The 23,750-nt window shown below is 43.5% G+C and overlaps 1 protein-coding gene and 1 pseudogene across 5 annotated transcripts; one reads left to right on the top strand and one right to left on the bottom strand.

Moving 5' to 3' along the window:
* Window positions 1-148: 148 nt before the first annotated feature.
* Window positions 149-20,200, bottom strand: LOC117402368 (arginase-1-like). 5 transcript variants are annotated; one of them, XM_034003430.3, is made up of 8 exons: window positions 19,829-20,198; window positions 19,328-19,400; window positions 9,499-9,673; window positions 7,505-7,664; window positions 6,495-6,589; window positions 5,432-5,536; window positions 1,337-1,473; window positions 149-642 (listed from the first exon to the last, which is right to left on the bottom strand). In XM_034003430.3, exons 1-8 carry the CDS (start codon window positions 19,919-19,921, stop codon window positions 479-481), a joined length of 1,002 nt encoding a protein of 333 aa, XP_033859321.1. In that variant the 5' UTR covers window positions 19,922-20,198; the 3' UTR covers window positions 149-478. The 5 variants fall into 5 exon arrangements, with proteins under 5 accessions (XP_033859321.1, XP_033859324.1, XP_033859323.1 ...); XM_034003433.3 differs by lacking the exon at window positions 19,328-19,400 and adding an exon at window positions 11,109-11,172 and having other exon boundaries at window positions 19,829-20,197; XM_034003432.3 differs by lacking the exon at window positions 19,829-20,198 and adding an exon at window positions 11,109-11,172.
* LOC131737245 (large ribosomal subunit protein uL16-like) lies at window positions 5,627-6,320 on the top strand (annotated as a pseudogene).
* Window positions 20,201-23,750: the final 3,550 nt, after the last annotated feature.

Raw genomic sequence — 23,750 nt, 5'->3', positions numbered from 1 at the left:
ACATTCACATGAAAGAAATAAAGCTGACAAACTGATACGACAGTTTAACCTTACTTTATTTTGGTTTATGTAGAATAGTAAGAATTCAAATTTTACAATGTATTTACTATAAACCCTTAAAAACTTTTGTGTCAAATTCTCATGTGAGAATGGCAAACACATATTAAAAAAAAAAAATGTATTAAAATGAAATTTGATGCCACTTTTTTTTTTCTCTAACAGAAAAAGGGGCAAGTTTTATACTGCAACAAAAGCTAGGAACAAAAATATTCTAACCTACACATACTGTAAAACACAATTTAATGAATACTTAAATGTACAGGTATTTCATTAATACAGGTTAACAATATATTCAACAGCAGTTCTACTGAAGAGTCAAACACAATGAAACTGGTCATGGCTCTGGAAGCTGGTAGTTGATGGGGTGCGAGCCCTCTCTTGGCTCTGGAAGCTGGTAGTTGATGGGGTGCGAGCCCTCTCATGGCTCTGGAAGCTGGTAGTTGATGGGGTGCGAGCCCTCTCGTGCTTGTCCAAAGCAACTTAAAACCACACTGACCGCAGCATTCACTGTGGACCTGATCTCCTCCTCCGTCTTTCCTCTGCTGGGATTTACTTCAACAAGGTCAACTGCAGAAAGCAAACCTGGAAATAGAAAATAAGGTCTATAGCTTCATGCATATTTTTTTCACATTTGTGTGTGGTTTGTACCTGCCTACTAGGAACTGGACTATACTGAAGAGATGCGTGTTTACTGAAGATGAAGAACATTTTATCAAAAGTGAACAAATAAAAATGTATACTGATGAGGAATGAACACATATGTAAATGGTCAATGGGCGACTAAGAGGCCTGTGTGACTTAAACCCTCTGACAGTAGCATTATGGTTTTCCAAATATTGTTCACATGTACCAAAATTGTTTCCTTTTTGATTGAATGGAGTCTGAAAGCTCCAAAACCGAACCGAAAAAATAAAATAATTCAGACCTTTAATTAGAGGCTTGTAAGTAGTAATCAGAAGTTTCTTGTTCTTTTTAGAAGACTTGTATTTGATGTCTTTCCTTTCTTGTCCAAATGACAAGTTTTGAGCAAAATGCTTTTGATAATCTTCCCCATTGAGTATGATTTCTGAATATGTGAATATGTTGGGAAGCCACAGAAATATTTTACTGGTGTGTTTTAAGGACGTGCCCTTATAATAATCTGTTGCTATTTGTATTTTGGATGATGTCATAAAAACAGGAAGATGGTGAAACTGTGGTTTGTATTGCTGCTGTCACGAATCCAGTCCCATGTGTTCAACATGTGTTGTGCAAATGGCTTTTCCTCTTTCCATACCAGTTTTGCAAATCTCTTCTGCCACGTAGATGCCCTCTCTGTAGGTCAAGCCTCCAATCACTGGCGTTCCTGTTGCTGGTGCCACTAAAGGGTCTAGAGCGTCGATGTCATAACTCAGATGAATTGGCCTCTTCACTCTAATAGAGTAAAGAGTAGGATAAGACAATTATAACATAGCCTATCACAAATATAACATCTCCAATGACTGGATATGTTGTCAACTTACCCTATGGTATTTTTGCTTATCTTAAAGTCCTTGTTCTCATGTTCAGTATTTACAAAAATCTTCAGGACTGTTACTGTTTTATGTACAGTATTTAAAAAATAATAAATCATTTTTTGGTAAGTTGCATTGCAAGGGAGCTTTTGTTGTTTTATCTTTAGGAAATGAAGGGCCCTTCCAACACTTTGTAGATTCCATGGCCAACGTACTGTACATGATGATCAGGGAAGTTGTTATAGTACCTAACTTGTCAAATGTAGTTAATTTTCCTACTACCAATGTGCACATTTCTGTAAGTACTTTTGACCCCTTGTCACAAAGACGGCCAGAGTGGGTGGCGTCAGACCAGAAAAGGAATACACAGAGACGGTGGTTGTGATGATGAGCCGAGTGCAATGGCTGCACTCAGCGTTTAATAACAAATAAAAGGTTTGCACAATGGAATACAAAACAGGACACGGCACTGGTAGCCAAAATAAACAGACAGACAAAACACTTAACAAACGGTGCACGGAGACAAACAAACACGGTGAGTACAAAACACTTATAATTATATCACTTATTTTAACTCCTTTCTCTCTCACCCGTTCTCCTCTTCCGAACACCCAACCCTGACTGACTAAAAATGTGCCTATTTATACTGTTGTGCTGGGATTCAATTACTAATTAATTATTCACTTGAATCCCAGCACGTGAATTAATTCTGTGCAACCCCGTGCTCACATATTACATTTAACCAGCACGTGAAGTGATTTGTGCCCTCCTCGTGCCTACATACAAATCTACACTTTTTAAATATACGTGAAACACAGACCCGTTTATATCCCGTGTACCAATCTATACACCAACATTTACACACGCAACATACAACACATAACACACAATTGCACACAGGGGCGGGGCACATTGCCACATATACCCCCCCTTGTGCGCAGCACACATGGCCTCAACGGCCACCTCCCCCCTTAAAAACCCAGCAGTCCAGGACAAAGTCTCGGGCTGGGAAGGGAGGCTTCAGTGGGCCCATGGCTGGCCATGCTGTCAGCACCCCTGCCGGTAGTGGCACGGCTGACAGCCTGTTGGTCCCGTCCTGCAGCGAAAAAGCTGCGGGGGCAGGTGGTCCCCCGACCTCCCCCTTCTTCGTAGCCGGCAGCTCCCTCCTGTGGGGCTCCGGCCACAAGAACTCCTGCAGCGAAACTGCTGCTGGGGAAAGTGGTCTCCAGACCTCCTCCCCCTTCTTCGTGGCCGGCAGCTCCCCTTTCTGGGGCTCCGGCCACCGTACTCCCTGTGGAGGTACGGGCAGCAGAGGCAGCTCCTGCTCCTCTGCTCCGGGCGGTGGTGGAGGCAAAGGCAGCTCCAGCTCCTCTGCTCCTGGCGGTGGTGGAGGCAGAGGCAGCTCCAGCTCCTCTGCTCCTGGCGGTGGTGGAGGCAGAGGCAGCTCCAGCTCCTCTGCTCCTTGCGGTGGTGGTGGCGGAGGCAGAGGCAGCTCCTGCTCCTCTGCTCCTGGAGGTGGTGGAGGCAGAGGCAGCTCCTGCTCCTCTGCTCCTTGCGGTGGTGGTGGCGGAGGCAGAGGCAGCTCCTGCTCCTCTGCTCCTTGCGGTGGTGGTGGCGGAGGCAGAGGCAGCTCCTGCTCCTCTGCTCCTGGAGGTGGTGGAGGCAGAGGCAGCTCCTGCTCCTCTGCTCCTGGAGGTGGTGGAGGTAGAGGCAGCTCCAGCTCCTCTGCTCCTGGCGGTGCTGGCTCCCTCTGCTGTGGCGGCTGGGCATGTGCACGCCGTGCTGCCTTCAGCAGCATAGCGAGAGGCTGCTGGGGGACACCAGCATCCTGCCCTTCTCCCCCCCAAAAATTTTCAGGGGGTTGAGCCTGTAACTCCTCCCCTTCTGGCTCTTGGGGCTGAACCTGCAGACATTTTCCCTCTGCTGGTGGCTTGGGTCCCAGGGCTGTGGAAGCCCCGACTTGCCTCCCTTTGGGCTGTGGACGCACCGACTCCTCCCTTTTGGGCTGTGGCCGCCCCGACTCCTCCCTGTTGGGCTGTGGACGCCCCGACTCCTCCCTGTTAGGCTGTGGACGCCCCGACTCCTCCCTGTTGGGCTGTGGACGCCCCGACTCCTCCCTGTTGGGCTGTGGACGCCCCGACTCCTCCCTGTTGGGCTGTGGACGTTCGGGCTCCCCCCACTCAGGCGTAGGACGTTCGGGCTCCTCCCACTCAGGCGTAGGACGTTCGGGCTCCTCCCACTCAGGCGTAGGACGTTCGGGCTCCTCCCACTCAGGCGTAGGACGTTCGGGCTCCTCCCACTCAGGCGTAGGACATTCGGGCTCCTCCCACTCAGGCGTAGGACATTCGGGCTCCTTCCGCTTGGGCTCCTCCCATTTGGGCTGTGGATGCTCAGGCTCCTCCCATGTGGGCTGTGGAGGCAAAACCAGCAGGCATTCACCCTCTGCTGGTGGAGATGGGGACAGCAGGTACTCACCCTCTGCTGGTGGAGATGGGGACAGCAGGTACTCACCCTCTGCTGGTGGAGATGGGGACAGCAGGTACTCACCCTCTGCTGGTGGAGATGGGGACAGCAGGTACTCCTCTGCTGGTGGTCCTGCTACCTGGGCTGCTGTTCCATTTATGGTTGCCTCGAGGTAGCTGAGGACAAACTCCACACCTTCCTCCAAGGTGTTTGGGGTGTGTTCCTCCTGATATGCCTCCCATCTCTCACTGTCCATCATCCACAGGGCCCGGACGACTATGGGCAGAGACTGGGCCTCCAGCCCAGCATTTTCTAGGAACCAGTCCCGCAGTTTGACGGCGTCTTCTGCCATTGACTTTTTTTTTTTTTTTTTTTTTTTTTTTTTTAATCCAGACCCCTCCTGGTCTGACGCTTGGAGGCGCGGCTATCCCACTACTGACACCACGTGTCACAAAGACGGCCAGAGTGGGTGGCGTCAGACCAGAAAAGGAATACACAGAGACGGTGGTTGTGATGATGAGCCGAGTGCAATGGCTGCACTCAGCGTTTAATAACAAATAAAAGGTTTGCACAATGGAATACAAAACAGGACACGGCACTGGTAGCCAAAATAAACAGACAGACAAAACACTTAACAAACGGTGCACGGAGACAAACAAACACGGTGAGTACAAAACACTTATAATTATATCACTTATTTTAACTCCTTTCTCTCTCACCCGTTCTCCTCTTCCGAACACCCAACCCTGACTGACTAAAAATGTGCCTATTTATACTGCTGTGCTGGGATTCAATTACTAATTAATTATTCACTTGAATCCCAGCACGTGAATTAATTCTGTGCAACCCCGTGCTCACATATTACATTTAACCAGCACGTGAAGTGATTTGTGCCCTCCTCGTGCCTACATACAAATCTACACTTTTTAAATATACGTGAAACACAGACCCGTTTATATCCCGTGTACCAATCTATACACCAACATTTACACACGCAACATACAACACATAACACACAATTGCACACAGGGGCGGGGCACATTGCCACACCCCTCCAGGTATTTTACATTTAAAAACAGGTCAACAGTTTTCTTATGAAACACCAGTTTAAAATAACTGAATCTAAGGGGTATACCTTTTGGTAATAGAATATATAATATAATAAGTCACAGTTCTTGGCCTACAAAGCATGTCACTACTGTTACATTCTTCACAAACAGGTGAAACAGTTGATAATGAGTCATAACCTATTTCTTTTCTTTATTTTTTACTGTATAGTACTATATTTCACATACATTAGGAATGTTCCAGCATTATTTCCTGTCATCTAGAGAAATGATAGAATCTCATAATCATATGAGTCAACAGCACTGCATTCACAATGGAGATCCTAAACAAGTGCTATTAAAACCTACTTGGAGAAGAGATGATCGCAAGTCTCCTCCATCACTCTACCCATTCCCAATCGGTCCAGCTCTGTCATTGAGAACGACTTGATGCCCAAATTCTTTACGATGTAACTAGTTTCAGTGACACAGAGAAATAAATACATTAACCATGGAAATGTTTTAGGAAATAATTTGTGGATTATTGCATGCCTTAATTCTACTATGGAAAACATATCAGTGTTGAAAGGGTATTACAACTAGGATGATCAACAGCCTTTCCTCTTTCAGCACAAAGTAACTTTACAGTAACTTTTAAGAACTAATTTAATAGGTTTCAGTGTTTAATATACAGACAGCTTTGAAAGTTAAATGCAGTTCTTATCATTAAATGCAAAAACATAATATATCACATTACAACATCTGTGGCCGCAAAATTGTGAACTATTATTAGACACTGGTTGACTACTACTACCACCACCACTACTACTACTACTACTACTACACCAATAAGTACATGGTGAAGACCTGCGGCAAGGATGGATTCCACATTAGTCAGGCTGCACCCTTTCCCTGTCATCTGCATCAACAAAATGTTGTCCCGTGCCGGAGCCAATAAGCTCCAGACAGGAATGCGCGATGTGTTCAGGAAGCCCCTGGGCACCATGGCCAGAGTCCACATCAGTCAGGTGATCAACTCTGTCCGCACCAAGGCTCAGAACAAGGAGCACGCGCCAAGTTCAAGTTCCCCGGGCGCCAGAAGATCCACATCTCCAAGAAGTATGTCTTCACCAAATGCAACATTGATGAATTCGATGAGATGATGAAGGACAAGCGTCTGATCTTCGATGGCTGTGGGATGAAGTACATTCCCAACCATGGACCCCTGTTCAGATGGTGCGCTCTACACGCTGCATAAACACAGCGGCACGGCAGCCAGCTATACACGCGACGCAGTTCGGTTCAGCAAACAGACCAATAAAAAATGTATGCAAAAAAAAAAAAATACTACTACGACTACTTCAAATATTTTAAAACGATTTATTTCCTGGACAACTCGGTACAATAATCTGCTTTAAAAGGAAAGACCTACTGCTCTTCTGGGTCAAGATCCCGCAGGCCAATGTAAACAATATCCTTCGCTGTTATGCAGGGCTTTATCCATGAGAAGCCAGGCATCACTGGAATCTGGTTTGTAACAAGGAATGACAATACTTCAGTTATCAAAGAAACAATGACATACTGTATCAAGGTGTGAAAGAAAGGGAGTAGTTGGTTAGATAAAGACCTCTGCGAAATAAATAATACATAAATACAAAAATAATAATAAATAGAAAGGACCCCAAAATACCCTTGAAGAGAATGGGCAATAATGATATTAACCAGGTGAAAGACATTGAAGCTTTGATTATTGGTTACTTTTTCTCAAGTGAAGCCCATTTTTCCTGTGACAAGGCAAGGTGCCAGGTATATCAAGATATTTATCCTAGAGTTCAATTTGAACTAATTGTATGTTATTAGTTGTGCAACATCAATTTGTTTTTCCATCATAAATCTCGCAAATCAGGTTGCATGCCGCTCTTGGGTGAGGTTAAACTGCTGGTTGCACGAATCAGTCTGATGACATGCTTCTTAAAATGCTAAAAACAGAACAATTTCAATTTCAAGGAGCAGTCTAAAGTGTCAAGAATTCAATAGGCAATGCAAACATTTAACATAAAATAAAAGTGGTGTTGTGTGTCCTGTGCTCCATTCTGGTATTTTTAATGTTATCAAACAAACCTGATCAAAAAGAGCATGTAAAAAAAGAAAATTCTACTTTTGAATAAAGTGCAGAGTATTGTTTCTCAGCTCAGTTAGCTTGCAGGTTTTGTTAAAGCCATGCTGAAAAAAATTATGAATCATTTACATGAGATTGATCAGTATGCAGTTTCCCTGGTGTGCTCAAGAGTATGAAATGGTGTCACCTATGTGTTACAGAAAAAATATGTTGTGAGGTTTGTATTATAATTAATATATTCTTGTTATGAATACATAACAATTCTTGTTGCGACAGAGATCAATTGGACACAAGTTTCATTGCAATACCTTGTAGACATTTACCTTTGATTGTAGTTCCTTCAGAAGATATGAAACTGGCTGGCCATGCACGTTGCCAGTTGGAGATGTCAGCGGAGTGTTTATGTCAGCATGAGCATCAACCCACACTAGACACAAGTCCCTTTGAGATCTTGCATGCCCAAGAATGGATCCGATTGCTAGACTATGGGAGAATGTATGAAAACATTTAGGGTAGAATGCACCAATGAGGATTAAATAAAACTCACTTTAGTGCTAAACTAGGGTTAGTTGATCTGGGGTTATGTTTTAATCACAGTTATACTGCACAACATTTTAAACCAGGATTAGAAAATCTTGGATTCAGCAAGTAATCCCAGATTTCTGATTAGCAACCAGTCTTTATTTGTATACACCATATTTAGCAAATGTAAACAAACAAAAAAGAGTCCACACATTAGAAAACATTACATTCTATTAATTTTACTCATTATATACTATTTCTCTGATGTATATACCATTTCAGATGATGTTTTAAATTAATGATCAAAAAGTGACAACATAGGCCCCACATTCAGCCTGTGGCTTTCCTACAACCCTTATCCCGATCTTTAGTTATGCCGACCGGGTTGTCCTGAATTAATTCCAAATATCAATGAACTGTAAGAACAGCTTTGTTTTACTTTGCATAAACTTTAAAATATTTATTTTAGTGTGAAAGAGTTTATAGGCTACCTAAAAAAAGTGGCAAATTCAAATATATTTATTTTATTGTCCTTGATTTCAACATTTCAGCCACAATAAGCTTCCACCATACAAAGTTACGGAAAGTATTAATTTATTGGAAACGACTAAAGTTTGTTAGTGATCGACACCCGTGCATGCAGAGGTTAATTTGTAAACAAAAAGCTACCCATTCTCATAATTAAGTAAGAGGGATAGCATTTCTTCTACTATATCCCACTGACCGTGATTTACAGTAGCTTCTATATATGCGCTTCAAGTTTTCATGTGCTTGTGGGTTTCATAGCTTATTGTTGGTGTCGGTAGCTGCCTGCCGACATTTGCCTAGCCTTTTTTAATATAATATTCAGGTTTGAAAAATACCAGTGGTGGGCCGACTAACCTGATGAACAGGAGCGACAAGTACTAGTTTTTTGGTGTTTTGCTGTTTGGGTTGTGAACAAAACTAGCAATTTTCTTACCCATGGACGTCACATCTTAAAATATATCATTACAGAACACTTTTGTAATTCAATTCATGGAATAGGAAACATTTTTTGTACATGCTATGTAAATATAGTTATTTTTTGCAACACAAAATAACTCCCCCCCCCATCAATCTGGCACAAATGAACCTCTGCGTACATGTATATACTTTTACAATGCCACACACTATTTTTTATTGTTTTAAGAAAATGTTACATTTGTAATTGTACAACATGATATATAAACACAATACATAACTTTTGCCTATTTCTTCTCACCTTTACTCAAATATACAATATTTCTCATCGCTGTAAAATTCAAATGGATTCAGTCAGTGTCTAATTTTTCTTTGTGGAACTCTTTCCTGTAACTCAATCCACCTGAGGTATTCTGCCATTATGTCTAAATTTAAACCACCTCCAAGGACTGTTTAAATTGAACCCACCTTTTTAAACCTGGATTCAAATTGATGTTGCAACGTGATTATATTTTAACCTTGGATTAATTTTAAACAAGGATTAAATATAAAACCTGGTTTAAAGTTTTGTGCAACATGATTAAAATATAATCTTTGATTTAATCTGGGTTGCTGGTTAACCCACGTTGGTGCAATTGACCCTTAGTGTCTCAATCCGTGATTTCTACATTGCAAACACTGACGAAATTCACAACTTCAAAATTAACTGATTTTCAAAATGCTTCCTCGAGTCACTGTCACATCTTCCTGTATCGCATTGTACAGTGTTGATACATGTGCCTTACTTCTCCTAATAATCAGAATATCAGCACTTTACAGAAAGCATTTAACAGAAAGAGAAATGCAAACAAACCTGTGATCCCCTCCAAGCACCACACAGGCCCTTCCTTCCTTCTTCACAGTGTGTACAGCATCAGCAAGACGCTGATTAGCAAGGCCCACCGTCTTGGGCATCCTGACCTTCCCGAAAGGTTCATCATTGGGAACATCGTCCAATTTCAAGTTGCCATAATCCTTCACCTGACAACCTTCAGACAACAAGGATGTCACGATTCAGCAAGTTGTCTAAAAATCCAGTGCATTTAAACCTCCCTTAGAGCAGCTTCTAATACTCGGTTTTATATTTCCATTTGAATTTAAACAATAAATCAACTGACTAGCATGCTTTTTGGTCAATAAATAGAGACAGACCAGGGTAAACTTAACCTAGAGATACCATCAGCTTTAGAGATTAGCACCCTCCTGTAAACAGTTACATTTCTCTGTGAACAACAGTTAAAAACAGATGTTGCTTTTTATATCTTAGTGTTAAAATTATTAGCAATTCTTTCTGAGGATAATTTACAAATATAAATACCTTTCTGAGCATCATTTACAAATATCAATACCTAGGTATTTTACTGCATCTTTTGTTAAGAGTAAGTACAGAGGCTTTAGCAAAAGGATCAAGACTCTTTATTGCTTAAATTACCTGTATCTTATATCTTAACAGAGTTGTGTCCATCTGCCAACTGGCTGATAACTAGCATGTTATCACCAATTTGAATACCCTCAATTTTTGTACAATGTGAAATATAGCAAGCCAATAATTCTGTAGCAAGAAGAATTAAAAAAGGGGATATTGGGCAACTTTATCGAATGCCTCTATGCACAGTGTCTATATCACACCAAGGGGAAGTTCCAACTGGCAGAGAAACACGACCAATGCCGAGCTGCTGCATCTGTGTGAAGGGGGTGGGGGCTGCTCCTCTTTGCTTGATTTAATTGATGGGTACAGCAAGGGTAAATAACTCCAAATTTTAAATGGGTGCAAATGAAAAGATGGCTCTAAAGTCTTGTTACTTATTCCTCTATTGATGTCGTTAACTTGCCGTCTGCTGTCCAGGAGTGGGCTGTATGTATAGTATGGTCATTCTACCATTCAGATGCCTTTTGTGTCCCGAGGGCATGTTTTGGATAAAACAACTGATTTTACTCAAACGGTCAACCCTGTTATGGGGTACTGAGGAGAACTACCCCTGCAAAATAAAGGATTATCCCTCAGATCACATGACCTTCAGCATGTGACCTTATCATCAAGGAAGAAGATACAGTAAAACACCTGCAGGCACGTCTAAGCAATTTCTCATATATATTATTTAAAGATAACTCGTCTTGGGATACATTGGGTACTTTATAGGTATAAACCATGTTAGATGAATTAAATCACAAAACTTAAATTTTTCCAAAAATCTATAATTAGTTTTATAAACCCCTTGAGCCCTTTACCAGAAGCACAACATGTGCTCCCATTCTGTTTACTGCATGGGACATGAAGGCCAAACTTTGTTATATACAGTATGTCAATCCAGTTACTGGCAAACTATGTTACATGTTTAGAGTAACATAGTTGACTGAAGGTAACATGGTTGATTAAAACAAAAATGTACCAGTTGTTGCTGATTGTTTTATTAAAACTGTTACCTTTTTTTTTTATTGAATTTGAAGAGCTCAGATGAGGTCCCTCAGCTGGAACTTAAAGGTTAGGCTACAGTAGGAGTAAATGGATACAGCATACTTTTAATGAATTTTAAAATAATGTATTATTATAAGAAGTTCATTTAAATGACTATTTTTAATACATAAATATTTGCATTGGGAAACTAGGAGGACATCTCAGTAAACCATGAGCCCTGACAGGACATCCTCCTAACCGTATAAAACAAACAATCATTCAATATTGTTCATACCACATTTGAAACTAGTCCCAGTAAGCATATTATTCCACTTAAGTGTAAGAACAAAATTGATCAGTACTTCTTACGAAGTCAGTCAAGTCAGTCGAATGAAATCCAGCGTCAGGAAGCAAACCACAGTTTGCAGGATATCAGCACCCCTGTCATAGACGTGAGGAGGACTTGCATGTATACAGTTAGTGATGAACCTAATGATCCTTGTGAACCTGGTCAGACAAACCAGCATAAAAGAGAAAAAAACTCAACGGGCACAAGCCTGGAGTTAAATGGCCAAGAGCTTGTGAGAAAACTGAGTGGGACACAGTAAACACAGATCTCTGGTTTGCGTTGGAGAGGTTAAGTGGAACAGTTGAAAAGAAGCTGGATAAATTTGGGGACATCATCTACGCATATGGAAGCGAGAGGTTTGGAGTTGAAAAAAGGAAGGAAAAAGTACAAACTATTCCTAGAAAGTCTAGACGGAAGCAGGAGATTGAACGCTTAGTTAGAGAAAGGAGACAGCTGAGGAAGCAGTGGAGAAGAGCAGAACAAAGTCAGAAGGAGGGACTCAATCTCTTATAAAGGGTCATAAAAGACCCTACGGAAAAGATACAAAAAGAAGGAGCGTGCGAGAACTAACTTTTATAAAGACCATTTCAAATTTGTAAAGAAGTTATTCACCAGTGAGAAGAATGGCACACTAAAAGCATCTAAGTTTGAGCTGGAGAGATATTTGGAGGAAACACAAACAGATTAAAAAAGGCAGGAGCCTATGTCAATTCCTTCAGACATCCCACCTATCAATCCACCAGAATACCAAATGGAGGACTGTGCACCTAAGTGGAAAGAGGTAGAGCGAGCTGTGAAAAAAGCAAGGGCTTCAAGAGTGCTTCGGGATTTCTACGAATCCTGTGGAAATTGATGAAAGTGGCGTGGGAAAAACAGGTTGTACCAAGAGCATGGCGCCGAGCAGGTGGAGTCTTTATACCTAAAGAAAAAGATTCTACAAGCATCAGTCAGTTTTGCCCTATTTCCCTATTAAACGTAGAAGGCAAGATTTTCTTCAGCATTATTGCTCAGAGATTGTCAACTTACCAATTAAAGAACTTCAGGTTTCCCAGGATGCTTAGAACACATCAATGTGATCTGGCAACAAATTCAATCAGCTAAAAAGCAGAGGAAGGAGCTCCATGTGACATTCCTGGATTTGACTAATGCATATGGTTCAGTGCCACATGAACTTCTTTGGGCAGTGTGGCGGAGTGTCCCGCCCCTATATTTATATGTGCACTGTTTTATTATTATTTGTATTATTGTTTGCAGTGCGGATAAAAGCGCAGCGTATTTGTTATTGTTTTTATATTTTAAAAATCTCGTGAGGATGCGTGACTGATCAGCTGGTGATTTATTTAACTGGCTGACAGTCACGCATCCTTATTAAACTCGTGCAGACAGTGACCATCTCCTGAGTTAATTCATTGATTAATTGTTGCTAATCGGGAGATGGTCACTGTATAAGAACCTGCAGCTGTCCGTGCTTGGAGGAGAGTGTCAGAGGCGAGACAGGTTTTGAGCGAGAGAGAGTGTAAACAACTGCTAAGTATCATGCTGGGGTAAAACCAGCACGCTTATTTGTTTAGTTATATTTGTTTGGACAACGCACCTTTTTGTTTGTTGTGTTTTGTGTTGTTTGTTTAAACCTTTTGTTTTTGTTTATTATTAAATAAAAGAAGCTTCAGCCCTCACCCGTACTTCCATTGTTTCTGGTACTTCCTGGTCCGTGACGTCACCACACACGCCACTCAACAGCACTCGGTCACATATGGTGTCCTGCGTGGGACAAACAACGCCTCCAGGAGCCGGACCAGGAAAGAAAAGGTTGTTTTTTTTCGATTAAGTGTTTTTGTGTTTGGAGGAAAAAAAATAATAAATAAATAAAAAATGGATAAAGTGGATGCCTACATGGAGAGGTGGCATGAGCATCAGAGGGAGTTGAAGAAAGGAGGGGCTACATGGTGCCTCGCCTGCCTGGAGTATGGGCACCTCCCTGATGTGTGCTGATATGAAGACCCCCTCTTTATGCAGGCTTTTGATCGAGGTGAGGTAGAGACCGCGGAGAAGTGGATCCACCTGAAGGCCGTACCATTGCCGCAGGTGGATCAGGAAACCTGCCTCACCTGCCTCAAAGGGGAGGAGTGGTGCTTTGCCGTCGGCAAGGTCGGACACAAAGCACCCGACCAACTCCCTCCATGGCAGGAGGTGGAACTGCTGGTCCCGAAGAAGGGAAGGAGGGGCGGTGCCAAGAAGGCGAAGAAGCAGGCTCCAGCGCCCGGAAGGGGGGAGCCCGTGCATCCAGCGCTCGGAAGGGGGGAGCCCGTGCATCCAGCGCCCGGAAGGGGGGAGCCCGTGCATCCAGAGCCCGGAAGGGGGGAGCCCGTGCATCCAGAGCCCGGAAGGGGGGAGCCCGTGCATCCAGAGCCCGGAAGGGGGGAGCCCGTGCATCCAGAGCCCGGAAGGGGGGAGCCCGTGCATCCAGAGCCCGGAAGGGGGGAGCCCGTGCATCCAGAGCCCGGAAGGGGGGAGCCCGTGCATCCAGAGCCCGGAAGGGGGGAGCCCGTGCATCCAGAGCCCGGAAGGGGGGAGCCCGTGCATCCAGTGCTCGGAAGGGGGGAGCCCGTGCATCCAGAGCCTGGAAGGGGGGAGCCCGTGCATCCAGAGCCCGGAAGGGGGGAGCCCGTGCATCCAGCACTCGGAAGGGGGGAGCCCGTGCATCCAGCGCTCGGAAGGGGGGAGCCCGTGCATCCAGCGCCCGGAAGGGGGGAGCCCGTGCATCCACCACCCATGAAGGTGGAGCCCGAGCGTCAAGAGCCCAAGAGAGGGAAGTTCAAGAGTGGACGCTGGGATGGCTACTTTCGCCTGGTTGAGGCCTCAAATTGGTGCACTGCCTGTGGGGAGTGGGGCCACTTTGTGGTCAACTGCCCCATTCTCTAGGAAGAGGAGAAGGAGAAGCACCAGTTCCCTGCAACAGAAGGAGACTACATGCTGTCCCCACCTCCACCACTTCCACCAGCAGGAGCAGAGCAGCGGGAGCTGCCTCTGCCTTCGCCACCACCACCGCCAGGAGCAGAGCAACGGGAGCTGCCTCTGCCTCCGCCACCTCCACCACCAGAAGCAGAGCAGCGGGAGCTGCCTCTGCCTCCGCCACCTCCAGGAGCAGAGCAACGGGAGCTGCCTCTGCCTCCGCCACCTCCACCTCCAGGAGCAGAGCAACGGGAGCTGCCTCTGCCTCCGCCACCTCCACCGCCAGGAGCAGAGCAACGGGAGCTGCCTCTGCCTCCGCCACCTCCACTGCCAGGAGCAGAGCAACGGAAGCTGCCTCTGCCTTTGCCACAATCACCGCCAGGAGCAGAGCAACGGGAGCTGCCAACAGCAGAGGGTGAATGCCTGCTGGTTCCGCCTCAGCCGCCGTGGGAGGACTGCTTGCCGCTCCCAGCTCCACCAGCAGAGGGTGAATGCCTGCTGGTTCTGCCTCAGCCGCCGTGGGAGGACTGCTTGCCCCTCCCAGCTCCACCAGCAGAGGGTGAATACCTGCTGGTTACGTCTCAACCGCTGTGGGAGAACAGCTTGAAGCTCCCAGCTCCACCAGCAGAGGGTGAATGCCTGCTGGTTCCGTCTCAAGCACCGTGGGAGGACAGCTTACCACTCCCACCTCCACCAGCAGAGGGTGAATACCTGCTGGTTCCATCTCCATCTCCACCTCCACCAGCAGAGGGTGAATACCTGCTGGTTCCACCTGCACCGTCATGGGAAGGACTGCTCCTGCTGTGCCTTGCTCTGCCCAAGGAAGCCTGCCTCACATCGCCCAAGGATGCCTGCCTCACACCGCCCAAGGATGCCTGCCATGCATCGCCTGGGGCTACTTGTTGCTCCGCGTCGCCTGGGGCTGCCTTGCTGCCTGTTGCTCTGCGTCGCCTGGGGCTGCCTGTGGCTCCGTGTCGCCTGGGGCTGTCTGTGGCTCCGCGTCGCCTGTGGCTGCCTGTGGCTCCGCGTCGCCTGGGGCTGCCTGTTGCTCCAAATCGCCTGGAGAGCCACCAGTTACAGGGTACGAGGGAGAAGTGGAGCTCCCGGCCACGAAGAAGTGGGGGGAGGTCAGGAGACCAGCTCCCCCCGCAGCAATTTCGCGGCAGGAGAACAGGTGGCCGGAGCCCCACGGAGGGGAGCTGCCAGCCATGAAGAAGGGGGAGGAGGTCTGGAGACCACCCCAAAAATTTCCTTGGCCGGAGGAGCCGGACTGTGCGCGGTCCACCGGGACGCTACGGCTGTTTGGGTGGGAGAAGGACATCTCCACCTTTTGGCCCGTTGCTACCCCTGTTCCTGGGCCGGGACTGCTAGCCGGGACTTTGGTGACTAAGTGGGGAGGTGGCCGAAAAGGCCATGTGTGCTGCACACAAGGGGGGGCATGTGTGGCGGCGTGTCCCACCCCTGTATTTATATGTGCACTGTTTTATTATTATTTGTATTATTATTTGTATTATTGTTTGTGGTGCGGATAAAAGCGCCGCGTATTTGTTATTGTTTTTATATTTAAAAAATCTCGTGAGGATGCGTGACTGATCAGCTGGTGATTTATTTAACTGGCTGACAGTCACGCATCCTTATTAAACTCGTGCAGACGGTGACCATCTCCCAAGTTAAATCATTGATTAATTGTTGCTAATCGGGAGATGGTCACTGTATAAGAACCTGCAGCTGTCCGTGCTTGGAGGAGAGTGTCAGAGGCGAGACAGGTTTTGAGCGAGACAGAGTGTAAACAACTGCTAAGTATCGTGCTGGGGTAAAACCAGCACGCTTATTTGTTTAGTTATATTTCTGTTTTGTGTTGTTTGTTTAAACCTTTTGTTTTTGTTTATTATTAAATAAAAGAAGCTTCAGCCCTCACCAGTACTTCCATTGTTTCTGGTACTTCCTGGTCCGTGACGTCACCATACACGCCACTCAACAGCATTCGGTCACAGGCAGCATTTGATTTTTTCAGTGTACCGATGACAATAACAAATTTAGTGAAAGCCTACTTTGGAGATTTGCAATTTAGTTTTTCAACTTCAGAATTCAGCACTACATGGCAATGCCTAGAAGTTGTAATAATGGCAGGATGCACCATTTCTCCACTGGCTTTTACCATGGTAATGGATGTAATCATTAGGGCATCAAAATGGGTAGTAGGAGGAGAGGGCTTGGCTTGGCTTCTGGAATGCGGCTACCACCAATTCGAGCATACATGGATGACATGACAACCATGACTACAACAGTAGCCTGCACTAATCGGTTATTGGGCAAATTAACCAATAACATTGAATGGGCACGAATGCAATTCAAGGCCACTAAATCAAGGAGCAGCTCTATAATTAAAGGTAAAGTAGTAGATAAAACGTTTTTCATTAATGGTGAGGCAATACCAACAGTGTCTGAGAAGCCAGTGATAAGTCTTGGGAGATGGTACGACGGGGATCTAAAGGACACAATTCGTGTGGGAGAAGTTAGACAACAAGCAGTGGAAGGGTTGAAGAGCATAGACAGCAGCGCTTTATCAGGCAAACTAAAACTCTGGGGCTTTCAGTTTGGTCTACTGCCGAGGTTGCTGTGGCCACTGACTGTGTACGAGGTGTCTTTGACAACAGTAGAGAAGCTTGAAGCTTTAATCAGTTCATACATCAGGAAATGGTTGGGAGTTCCATGCTGCCTCAGCAGAGTGGGACTTTATGGTAAAGGAATACTGCAGCTACCAGTCTCCGCTCTAACTGAGTTTAAGTACGCCAAGTTCAGACAGGAAATGACATTAGTAGAGTCACGCGACAAATGCGTAAGGGAGGCAGCACCTGTGTTGAAAACTGGAAGAAAGTGGGCAGCAAAGAAAGCTGTGGAAGATGCAAAGGCTGCCCTTCGAATTGGTGATATCATGAGGCAAGTTCAGCATGGAAGAGGGGGTCTTGGTCTTAGTTCAGCTCCTCCTACATGGCACAAGGCAGCCCCAGCTCAAAGGAGGATGCTGGTAGTCAATGAGGTGCAAAAGCAGGAGGAGAGGATGAGGTGTATAAAGGCCATTTCCCAGGCCAAGCAGGGAGAATGGATGAGATGGGAGAGTGTGGAACAACGCAAGATTGACTGGCAAGACCTATGGACAGTGGAACAGAGCAGGATCAGTTTCCTCATCAGGTCAACATATGATGTTCTCCCATCACCACAGAACCTAAACCTCTGGGTAGGAGAGGATCCCTCATGTCCTTTGTGTTCATCACCTGCAACATTAAGGCACATTTTGACAGGATGTAAGGTGGCTCTTAGACAAAAAACGGTTTACTTGGCGCCATGACCAGGTGCTGCGATGTTTGGCCTTAGCATTGGAAGACAAGCATAACATGACTAATAAGTTGCCATCAGGTCCATCAAAACATTACACACAAAAGACAACATTCCTCCGCCCAGGAGAGCAACCACCAAGAAAAAGCGTTAAAACCAATCCTCGCCCAGGACAACTGGAAGCTGCTAGAGACTGGAAAATGCTGGTAGATGTTGGTCAACGGCTTATTTTTTCCACCTGAGATTGTCACCACTAACCTTCGACCAGATATTGTCTTGTGATCTGGATCAGCACGCCTTGTCCATCTGGTAGAGTTAACAGTGCCATGGGAGGATGCTGTAGATGAGGCGTATGAGAGGAAGAAACTGCGGTATGCTCAACTAGCCTCTGAAGCGGAACAGCGAGGATGGAGAGTCCGGGTTTACCCAGTGGAGGTGGGTTGTCGAGGATTTGTCACACACTCTACAACCCGGTTTCTCAGAGACGTCGGATTCAGTGGCCAAGAGTTGCGTCACACAGTGAATAACTTATCTGAAGCAGCAGAGAGGAGGAGCAACTGGCTGTGGTTGAGACAGAAAGATTCTGGCTGGGGATCTTAAGCACAATAGAAAGAAAGAAATGCTGATGCACGGGTAAGTAAGCTGGGCTGAGTTGAGTGGGGGGCGGAGGGGGGTGATGCTGGGATGCCAGAATCACCGTCGAGCCCTCTTGAGGTGTTGTGGGCTAGTCGACAAAACACCGAGGATGGAATGTGCCCACTTGAAAACCCCAGAGATGTACCCTACTTCGCTCAATCCAGACGGTTGTCATGCTGATGTGCTGGGGAGACTGCACTGTGGTTGATCCCCGGAGCCAGCATCGCAGCCGTTGTGTGTGCTGATGCACCAGGTAGGCAAATAAGCTAATCCCTAGAGCAAGCATTACACTTCAGCCATCAACACCAGACAGAAGGAGATCTACATCATCATATGGAAGGAAACGCAAATGGATAGAGACACAGATGGATCACATTAGTTTACTGTAAAGCTACGTCTTAGTCGGTGCTTATCTTGGCGAGAGCCGAGTTCAAATCAGAAGTTTTAACATCTACTCTCGTGTAATGGAAATCATAAACTAAAGTTATTTGACAAGAGAGTTATTTTATGTACCAAGAACTGCATTTAGGTACATAGTACATGTCTAAAAAGGTTTGATTTCAAATATAAACAGTTTGAACACTTTGTCAAGTTGTTATTTATATGCCTGTAACATAGCTGACTAAAATATAGTTTAGACAGGGATTTCTGGCTTGTTATTCACAGGTTTTCTGCTGTTAAGCTCAGCAAAGGTGTTTTTTTTTAATATTAATATTATTCTATTAATATATTATATTATATTAATATTATATTAAAAAAAAGTTGATTGAAAAAAAACATATGTTACTTTTCAATGTTTTTACAAGATGCAAAATGCACTCTTACTGGTATAATGACCCAGTTACATAAGAATAATGAAACAGTAGAATTAATCTTAATGTGATTTCAAACTATGTGAAAAGCTATGTATCCAATAAAAATACAAAGGCATTTGAAATGGCTGTGTCAACGTATAATTTTTTATTTTTTTTTTACCTTGTGCTTGGAGTTTTTCAATCAACCCTGCTGTCCTTATATAATCAGGCCCCTTCTCTACACCATCCTTTCGCTAAGGACAAAACAAGGTTGGCACGGTTATTTAACTCAGTTAATCCTTTTGTACCCTTTATCCAGTTTATCCAGTTTGTTTCCATTCCCCACAGGTAGTTTTAGCTGGAGCACCTGTAACCAGCTCTCATGCCTTATACTGTCTTCTTCATATATTCAATTTAACTAAAACAAAAATTAAACAAACGGAACAATGTTTTGTATGAAACCGTAAACTTAAACTTTTCCCCCAAACAGTACACGGTATACTATTTTATATCTTATTGTATACATGTCTCAATATTTTTTAAAAAAAGTTAAAATTGTTAATGAAAACATATCTGCGTCTTAGAGTATATAATGTATTATCAATTATTATTATTATTATTATTATTATTATTATTATTATTATTATTATTATTATTATTATTAAACATAACATTTCCCCACCTGTCCTCGTGAAAATGGAGCTCCGATAATTCCAACTGAATGATGACATCTCCTAATAATCATGAATTTAAGGAAGCTTTTTAAGATAAGCATATTTTTTACCTCCAGTTCAGAAAAAAAAAAAGAATAATTAAAAACAGCAGCAGCAGCAGCAGAAGGGCTTTTAGCAAGGCTCGATTTATTCCAGACAACGAATAGTACAGTAGTAGTTATTTAAATACCGGATTGAGAACGCCCTTGTGATATAATTCTAATGAGAAACGCAAAGCAGTCTCAAATCAACTGTACACTATTAATCCTGTGAATTTTTAGTGCGCAACGCAGTTTTGTTGTTGATGCAGAGCTCTGGGAGTCGGCACGCCTTAATCTGTTTAACATTTAATCCCACAATATTGCATAACACATCAGTAATCCCCATGTTACTCTGTTACAACAGTTACTGTTCACGTGATAAGTAATTTGTGGTCTGTATTGTGCAAATGCATTACATTAGGTTGCCTGTGTCCCTCACGAAAAAACATGGATATTTATGGTATCGTTTTAATTTTTTCCAACTGTCTTTAATCTGTTTCCCCTAGATTCATGTAGCTAATTGTATGAAACACAAATTTACTTGTACCACTACGTGTACTACTTTTTCAAATCGATTTTTTTTTTATAACACCATTTCCCTAACATTGCACATTTAATATGTTCAGTGTCGTCACTGCGTCAATTTCCATGGAAAAAGAAAAAGAAATCACCTTTTTCTCACTCTTTGGTAGTATTGTCAGGTTGTGTGTTTCCATGTTTCTTTTAGCCTGATAAATTATCGTTCCAAATGCAAATAACGCAATTTATATTAAAATGCAGGATAATATTCAAGTTTCCCTACAGAACCGTAGTTTCAGCAATTCTAATCGAACTGAGTTAAAATACCAGCACTTTAGGCTATGATATAAAAGTGACCCGGTCAAAATGATTAGTACAGTACAGATATACTACATCGGTAGTATATCTAAAAAAGGGTACTCGTCCGCATTCCCCACTACATAAAGACGCTACTACATAAAGACGTTTCTGACTGTAGTTGTCTTTTTTAACACATTTGTGTAACTCACATTTTTTCCCCCTTCTTTTTCTCGTTTTCGTACATTTAAAACTAATCTTGCTCAATGAATTAGGCTCAAGCCTGATCTTGTCTGTAGCCCGCAGCAATGACACAGCTCTGGTAATTTAATACAAATGTGGGTACTTTTCCCCCTTGGTTTAGGTACCCACGATAGATGCAGTGCAAGTGTACAATATATTACATCTTATTGCCAAAGTACAGAAAAGTATTGGCTTCGTTTTTTATTTATTTATTTATTTTTTTTAACTTTGATTATAAAACAACTTAGCTATAATGCACTTTCTATCAGTCAAATGTCTATCATTTGAAACGTCGAATAAACGGGGTCACAAAAAAAAAAAAAAAAAAAACACACTATGACGGTCTGTAAACCCCTCCTACTGTATGCTTATTGCATCCTACTTGGTCACAAAGCTTGCTTGGCACGGCCTTCGGTTTTTGTTAGGGGTCCGGAAAATTAATGGTATTTTTTAAAGAAATTCAAGAATGAATAAAAAACGAATTTCACTAAGTGTCACGAAAAAGGCATTTTATTAAAAAACACACACAACAACAACAACAACTGATCAGAAAACACATTTTCCATTTACATTATATTCTACCGATGTAAGTTGTCTAAAACTTGTTGATGTCAGGAACATCACCCAAAACCAAGGCTTAAACAGATTAACATTTAGCCTAGCTACTGACTATAATGTACATTGGAACTGCTAATTAAACAATCTATGTAACAAACTTCTGCTAATCATCTGTGGGCTGGAAAAAAAGTAACAAGCAGACAAATTAGATTTTTTAAAAACAACCTTGAATGACAATTCATCAACATTTTCGAGTTTTGTAAACCTTTAAAACGTATGTTGACGCACTAATTAAAATTACTGTGTAATTCCCATAGCCTATTTTGCTGCCTCTAACAAAATACTAAACACACGAGAACTGCAAACCTGAACTGACAAAACCAAAGTTTTTTTTTCTTTATAAAAATGTAGTGATCAATTACTATTTTTATTTATTCCCCCCCCCCCCCTCCCCCCTTCCCCCAAATTTGGAATGTCCAATTGTGTTTTATCGCCTCACCGCAGCGGGGCCTAAAGCCAGAATCGCTTTTACTCCGAGCAATCCAGAGCAGAGGTGGGTGGGCTACCGATCCAGGAGAACAGAGATCAGCCCTTCTTTTTATCCACTCTGAATGTACTCGGTGTCTGGCCAGTAGGGTTCCCTGTTGCGTGATGAGGAGAAAGTCCCTGCTGGTTTGCAATCCTCCAGCCCTTCGGAGTCCGCAGCAAAGTTCGGCTTCTTTGCACAGCCCGGACGCAAACCAGCGACGTCCAGCTGCGTCTCATCATGCGCCTCCAGCAGTGGCACTACGAAAGGGGACCCCTACGAAACCGAAGCTTTTGTGTTTTTCTTTATACACACAGTACATTTTTAGTAGTAGACTATGTAACAATGTCATTGTACAGTATGAGGAATTCACCAATCATGAAGCCGGTATTTATTTGACCGAGTTGCCGTAGTAACCAAATGCACGGCATTGACGCCGGACATGTACAGCTACTGTAGTGCTGCTTTGACTTGGTAAAAGCATGACAGGGGAGGTGAAGAGTCATGTAAAATACTGTAAGGAAAATAAAATGCATATTTCACGGTAGGCAGTCAAATACACGATTTCTGCGAAACGAAACACTCGACTGAACTTGGCAGAAAGAGCAATATAATGTAGTTTACTAAATGCAGAGCTAGTAACTAAAAAATGCTAATCCTCCTCCTCCTCCTCCTCCTCCAGGAATCAAAGGTCACATTACCACAATATGGCAGCTGCATTAGGTCAAAGTTGGGGTTACAGTCATATTCTGACCAACAGTTTTGATAACTCTAGTAATGAAGAAAGTTTGAGATGAGTTGTAGCGTCGGTGGCACTCGGTTCTTGTGAACAAAAACACCTGTGTGTAACAACAGTGACCTATTGGTAAGCAAGACAAGGCAATAACAGCTAATTCACAGTCAAGGCTGTTTACACTAAGCTATACTTGAATATTATCAGCAATTTCATGTCAATTCAACATGCGCCTTTGTCAAAGTGAACCAACCCTCATGTAATGGCATTTTAGTTGTGTTTTTTTTTTTAATATATATTTTTGTCCTTAAGTTTCAAATTAATTTCTCAAAATAGGGATTAACAACATTAGGATGGCCGCAATATATTATGTAAACAGTGCCACTTCTTTCTAAAACAGTCTTTAAAAAGATGCAATAAGACAATACTGTTGGATGAAGGTATACAAGAACAACAGTTCATATTTCCTGTGATATTTAATAGCTTTTTCAAAATCTATACATACTTTTTAAACTACAGGCAATTTCCTTTTTAGAAGAGAGATCACATGGGTATATGACCTACTATATATGACTATATTTGCATATAGATCCAAAAGCAGTATGACTGTACTGCTCTAATTGAAAATCAGCTCTAAAGAGAGTTCCCAAGGAATGCATGATTCCTTTTTGTACAGGTCAATTATCTACCCATGGTTAGGGTATGCAACAATGTCTTCATCCTGCGCTCCAGTTCATTCATGCAGTGTTAGAAGTAGCTCTGAAGTGGCTCTCCTAGAATGACCTCCAGCTGCTGCGTGACCTGCTGGCACTGATGTTCCACTTCCTCACACTCATCTGAAGCACTGTGTAGTTCTCTCACAATTTCCCAGCCAGCTCCACCAACATGATCAAAGCAGCGAATTGAACCCGTCAACCAAATTCTTTAAGGCTGGATCCAAAAGATTAACAGTCTGGTTAACTTTAGAAGTCACT

The sequence above is a fragment of the Acipenser ruthenus genome, chromosome 5, assembly GCF_902713425.1.
Source record: "Acipenser ruthenus chromosome 5, fAciRut3.2 maternal haplotype, whole genome shotgun sequence".
NCBI classification, from domain to species: domain Eukaryota; kingdom Metazoa; phylum Chordata; class Actinopteri; order Acipenseriformes; family Acipenseridae; genus Acipenser; species Acipenser ruthenus.
This window is presented reverse-complemented; position numbering and strand designations above follow the sequence as displayed.